This window comes from Indicator indicator, chromosome 4, assembly GCF_027791375.1.
Source record: "Indicator indicator isolate 239-I01 chromosome 4, UM_Iind_1.1, whole genome shotgun sequence".
Taxonomy (NCBI): domain Eukaryota; kingdom Metazoa; phylum Chordata; class Aves; order Piciformes; family Indicatoridae; genus Indicator; species Indicator indicator.
The window spans coordinates 19,553,625-19,559,623 of record NC_072013.1 but is presented as its reverse complement, the minus strand read 5'-3'; the positions used below and the strand labels follow the sequence as shown (position 1 = coordinate 19,559,623).

The 5,999-nt window shown below is 40.4% G+C and overlaps 1 protein-coding gene across 1 annotated transcript; it reads left to right on the top strand.

Moving 5' to 3' along the window:
* The first annotated feature begins 388 nt into the window (after positions 1-388).
* Positions 389-4,946, top strand: LOC128981691 (alpha-1-antitrypsin-like). Its single transcript, XM_054400620.1, has 4 exons — positions 389-1,049; positions 1,715-1,985; positions 2,944-3,091; positions 4,737-4,946. The coding sequence occupies exons 1-4, from the start codon at positions 389-391 to the stop codon at positions 4,944-4,946; spliced, it is 1,290 nt and encodes a 429-aa protein (XP_054256595.1).
* Positions 4,947-5,999: the final 1,053 nt, after the last annotated feature.

The window sequence follows — 5,999 nt, the reverse complement described above, 5'->3', positions numbered from 1 at the left end:
AAAAATTGCTCCCTCTACCAAAGTACATCCCAAATACATGGGGGCAATAGCTGAGCTCAGCCATGCATCCAAAGACACTTTGGAGTGCAATGAGGCCATGCTAGTCAGAAGGAAGAACTTTTCCAGGCATAATATCTCACAAAAGCCTATACAACGTGGATCTTCCCTGGTGATGCCACATTAATATCTTCCTTTCTTTGCTCATTGGTCAATAACTGAATCAACTAGAAATAGACTACCCAGGAAGCCAGGCAGAAGAGTATGTCTAAACAGAGCAGTAATTCAGACTGATGTCTGAAATAGTATATAAAAGCTATATTTATTTAGGAAAGATAAAATTATCTGGATCTAAAAGTTGCTCTTTTCTTTCTTCACAGAACTATTGAGAATGAAAATGAAGTCTGCATTGTGTTTGTGCCTGTTATTTCTTGGACTTCAAGTCCAGGGTCAATACAGGTCCAACTTCAATGATGAACAGCAGGAACAAAAAAAGCCCCATTCTCTGGAAGACCATTTTAAAGATGAAGGTGAAAACTTGGCTCATGTCAAGATAATCCATAGCAATGCTGACTTTGCATTTAGGTTTTACAGGCAGGTCAGAGAGGAGGCAGGCAACAAGAATATTTTCTTCTCTCCTTTGAGCATCTCCACTGCCTTTGCAATGCTCTCTCTGGGGGCCAGATCAAACACTCTTAGTCAGTTGCACAAAGGCCTTTTCTTCAACCTAACAGAGATAGAGGAGCAGGAGATCCATCAGGGATTTCAGCGTGTCCTCCAGCTGCTGAACAACCCTCAGCGAGAGGACCAGCTGAGCTTGGGCAATGCTCTGTTCATAGATGACCGACTGAAATTGCTCAAGAATTTTTTGGATGGTGTCACAAATTTTTATTATTCAGAAGCTATTTCTAGTAACTTCCAGAATCTTCCTGAGGCTACAAAGGAAATCAATAAGTACATAGAAACAAGAACCCATGGGAAAATTGTTGATTTACTCGAGAGTCTTGATGAGGACACCATGATGGTTCTGGTTAACTACATTTTCTTTAAAGGTGAGTGACAACATGAGTAGCAGATACTCACATAAATTCTGCAAGTGTTATCCAGATGTAAGAAATGCAACTTTTTTCACATTGTGAACCTATGCTATCATCTAATTTAAAATATGTCTTTCTACTTTTAAATGACCTACGCAATATTTGAAAGCTAGGTCTAAAGAATAATTCTTTTATACAAACCAAAAAAAAAAAAAAAGGAAGAAAAAAAGAAAGAACTGATAAAGTACTGATTAATGTCATATCAATTTTAAACCGGGTTCAGATCTTGAAACATTCAGAAAGGGTGAACATGGGAACTTATGATCATTGTTCAATGGCACAGATGTTTGGCTGTGCAGGATACGGTCAAACATGGAAAAACTTTTATGAAAATTATAAGCCTGGAGCTTGTATAATGGGAGTCTGTTGAAGTTTTACCATTTTGCATTATCAGGCAAAAGCTCAGGCTTTTAACATGGCTACCCTTAGTCTATTTTTCTCTTGCGTGATTTTTATTACAGCCATTACAAGCTTCTTTCCATAGAGAGGGAACAAGCATCCTTAAACTGAGATAGGCTTGTTGTCACCTTTACAGTTCCAGTAATGTTTTAAATATCAACTAAAGTGACTTGTCCTTTTTGTCAGCTTATTCAATCCTATACTTATTCTTTTGTCAAAAGGCTACTGGGAAAAACCTTTCAACAAATTGTCCACCACAGACGAAGACTTCTTTTTGGATGACAAGAATTCTGTTAAGGTCAAAATGATGCATCAGAACAAAGTCTTCAACGTCCATAGGGATGAGAAGTTGTCTTGCTGGGTAGTAGAAATCCCATACAAAGGAAGTGCTGCTGCATTCTTTGTTCTGCCTGATGAAGGGGCAATGAAGCAGGTGGAAGATGCTCTGGTAAAAGAAACAGTGTCTAATTGGACACAATCATTTAAAAAAAGGTAATCCTTTAACTGCTGCTTTATTTAGTCATCCAGAAGAGTAAAGCTCAGGATGCCACCATGAATTGCTAAGCATAGCTCTGAGGAATAAGCATTGCATTGTTTCTTTACTTAAGATGAAGTCTCAGGCACTTTAATATCTAAAAGAAACCCTCTACTCAAATCCCTGAGTCACAGCAAGCAGAAGTGATACCAGCTGTGAAAATCCTGCATATGGCTACATTGCCCTCAGGAATCTGCCTTGAGTAGGAAGAATTCGCTTCGAAATAAAATATAGTTTACCTTTCTCCAGTCGGGATGATACTTTCCAGATGGTCACTTTCATAAACTAGCTCTGTGTCCCTTCACCACTGACCAGACTGGCTGGTGGGCTTGTTGGAGCAGGTCCAGAAAAGGGCCCCAAAAAATGATCAGGGAGAGATGGAACACCTCTTGTGAAGACAGGCTGAGAGAGTTGGGGTTATTTAGCCTGGAGAAGAGAAGGCTCTAGGGCAACTTTGTTGTATCCTTTTAATATTTAAAGTGGGCCTATGGGAAAGACAGGGATAATCTCTAGCAGGGCATGTTGCCATAGAACAAGGCATAATGATTTTAAACTAAAAGAAGGTAGGTTTAGACTAGATAAAAGGAAGAATTTTTTTACAATGAGGTTGGTGAACCACTGAAACAAGATGCCTAGAAAGGTGATAGATGCCCCACTTCTTGAAACATTCAAGGTCAGGCTTTATGGGGCTCTGAGAAGCCTGATCTGGTCAGAGATGTCTCTGCTTACCGCAGGGCAGTTGGGCTAGATGACCATTTTATGAGTCCATGCTTCTCTAACATCAGATTTATCACTGTCTTAAAAAGTCAAGCCTTAGATCCACAGCTGTTTGGGATGGCTGTATGCCTGCAACAGCTATTGCATTGAGGGATCTTGTAATAATAAACTTACATTTTTTCTTTTATTTTTCAAAAGAAAAATCTACCTGGACCTTCCAAAATTCTCCATCTCTGGCTCCTATGATGTTAAGAGGCTGTTTGAGAAAATGGGTGTGACAGAGGTGTTCAGTAACAAGGCCGATCTCTCTGGAGTGTCAGAAAATATTCTTCTGAAGGTTTCCAAAGTAAGTATGCAAATGAAGATGGTAATCAAGAGATTTGTCTGTCTCTTTTACATGTGAGTTTTATATCTGCAAATAGGCTGATACCACTTCTGGGGAATTACAACTCACTGATGGTAATAAAGGAAGAAGAAAAGATTGGGAATTAAATTGTTTCTACAGTTTGATTTAAATTGTCTCTCAAGCAGAAAACAGAACTGGAAAGGACAACAGGAATTATTTCACAAAAATCTGATGTGAAATAATAATGAATGATAAGAGTTATAGTTATGAGCTTGGGGATAGCTATTCTTACCCTATGTGTACACCTTTCATTACTGCATTATCTGACCACCTCAGAAGTTATGTGAACAGCAGACTTGTGGGACAAGGATAGCCTCTTTTCATCAACGAGCAAGTGGTAAGCAGACAAGTAAAGTGATTTCCCTAGTGTCTCAGAATATATGGCCTGTATCAGGAGGGAAGTGATCCTTCATCTCTGTTCTGTACTTGTGAGACCAGTTCTGGAGTACTCTATAACCAGTTTGGGGCTCCCTAGAGGAAGGGATATGTGGACACACTGGAGCAGAGTGAGTCCAGTGGAAGGTAAGCAAGATGGTTGTGTGGTTGGAGCATGGGATGTAATGAGAAAAAGCTGAAAGACTTGGAGTTGTTCAGCTAGCAGAATGGAAGGTGAAGGGAGTTTCTTAATGCAGTCTACAGATACTTATTACAAGGGCTCACAGAAGACCCAGACCTTCTCATAAGTGCACATTGACAGGACAGTAGATAATGAACACAAGAGAGAAAATGGGAAGTTCTCATCAGATATTATGCAAAAAAAAAAAAAAATCACCAGGAGGGTGATCAAGAATTAGGATGGCTTCCTTAGTTAGGCTAGGAATATTCCTGAAACCCTGATTGGATGAGACCCTGAGAAACCTTATGCGATATCAGGGCTGACACAGCGCAGAGTGGTTGATCACAATAGATGATCTCTAGAGGTCCTTCAAACTGTATTATTTAATGATTTTGTGGTTCCTCACACTGAATAATACATGTATAAACACCTGGATTACAGATATAAGACAAGTGAATAGATGAAAGGTAGCAGGACCTCATGAGAGGAAATTTCAGAAGCATTATGGACAATGAAGAACAAAGTAAAAGAATGACCAAAGACAATGAAATAAGATCACATGAATTCAGAAATATGAATTTGCTATACCTACCACAGAAAAATCTGTAAAGTCATATCAGTGGGCTGTGTTGCAGAAAGACATCCTATAAAGCTTGTCTGTCTTTGCAGAAAGATTTTTTTTTTGCATACAATGAAATTCATGCAAAATTATGTTTTTCTTCTTCTGTCCTTCTTCTGCTCAGAGTAAAATCTTACACTGAGAAACAACAGAACAATAAATGTTGCCTATGTTGCTCAGTTTCTGCAAGCAGCCAATCTTAACTCTGCCAGAGTGATGAAAAACACTCCCTGAACTCAGAGCAAACTTTGTCTTGGAAAGGCTGGCTATAAGTATCTTTTTGACACCAGTTCTATATTAATCCTGTTTTCTTTTTAAAACTGTCTTCCCACAGTGTTAAAGCAAGCAAGTCCATCCCCTGCTGCTTCCCACTCTTCTGTCCATAACTTTTTTTTTTTCTTCCCTTGCAGGCACTTCACAAGGCTATGGTAGATGTTAGTGAGAACGGCACAGAGGCTGCTGCAGTGACTGTGATAGAAATGGTACCGTTGTCTGCAATGATTCCTCCTCCTCCTCGCATCAGATTCAACAGGCCCTTCCTGATAATGATTGTTGACAAAACCACCCAGAGCATCCTCTTCATGGGAAAAATTGTGAACCCAGCTGGCAAGGAAGATTAGGCCAGAGCACCTGTACTCCCAAGTGCAGAGAAGAGAGCTTGTGCACATCCCAGGGACTTCTTTGCAAAAATGGAACAGAATTCATTCCTAATTAACGAATAAATAAATACTACATGAAATTTTTCTTCACTTACAAACAGAGAGTTGGTAACAAGCGTGAGTTGGCCATGTTTACAAAATCATAGAATCTTAGGATGCATTGGGTTGAAAGGGACTTTTAAAGATCATCTAGTCCACTCCTCCATAGTAAGTAGTGGCATCCCTAATTAGATCAGGTTGCTCGGAACCCCATCAAGCCTGACCTTGAATGTCTCCAAGGATGGGGCCTCCACCACCCTCATAGTAAAGGACTTCTTCAGCTGTGGTATCTTAAACAGACAAACATCCCCCTACCTCATTCACTCATCTGAAGGAATTGATTTAGGGATCAGCACCCCAGACTCTGGAGATATTGTATTTCTGATGGGTGGCAAACCCTGGGAACAGAGTGCAGCTGTGTAAAAGGAAAACACAGACAGATCGACTCCCTAGTGGTCACTGTGACCTGTGGGGATTACGCAGTTACCTGATAACAAGAACAAAGCAAAAGCTAGGTTAGATGGAATCCTTTATCTCTTGCCTGACGCTTGTTTAAGCCTTGGAAAAATATATGCGTTCGCGTGATACTTTCTCTCTGTAGCCAATCATGAATTTACAACTGTAGCTTGGACATACTAATGACCAATTACAAGCTGCCTTCTGATATTATGTTAACCTATATAAAGAAAAAGCTTTGTACAATAAATCGACATCTTGCTTGTACCAAGCAGCTTCCCGTCTCTCCATCACTGGATGAGGCTCTGGCCAGCCTGATCTAGTGTGAGGTGTCCCTGCCCATGGCAGGGGGGTTGGAACTGGATGATCCTTGTGGTCCCTTCCAACCCTGACTGATTCTGTGACTCAGTGTCATCTCAGCAAGGGGAACTTGGGCTCCATGCACTTCACAAAATCAGACTGAGCTAAGTGACGATGCCTCCTCCCAGCACTTCCAATCTCAGTTCTGCTTTCCTCCTG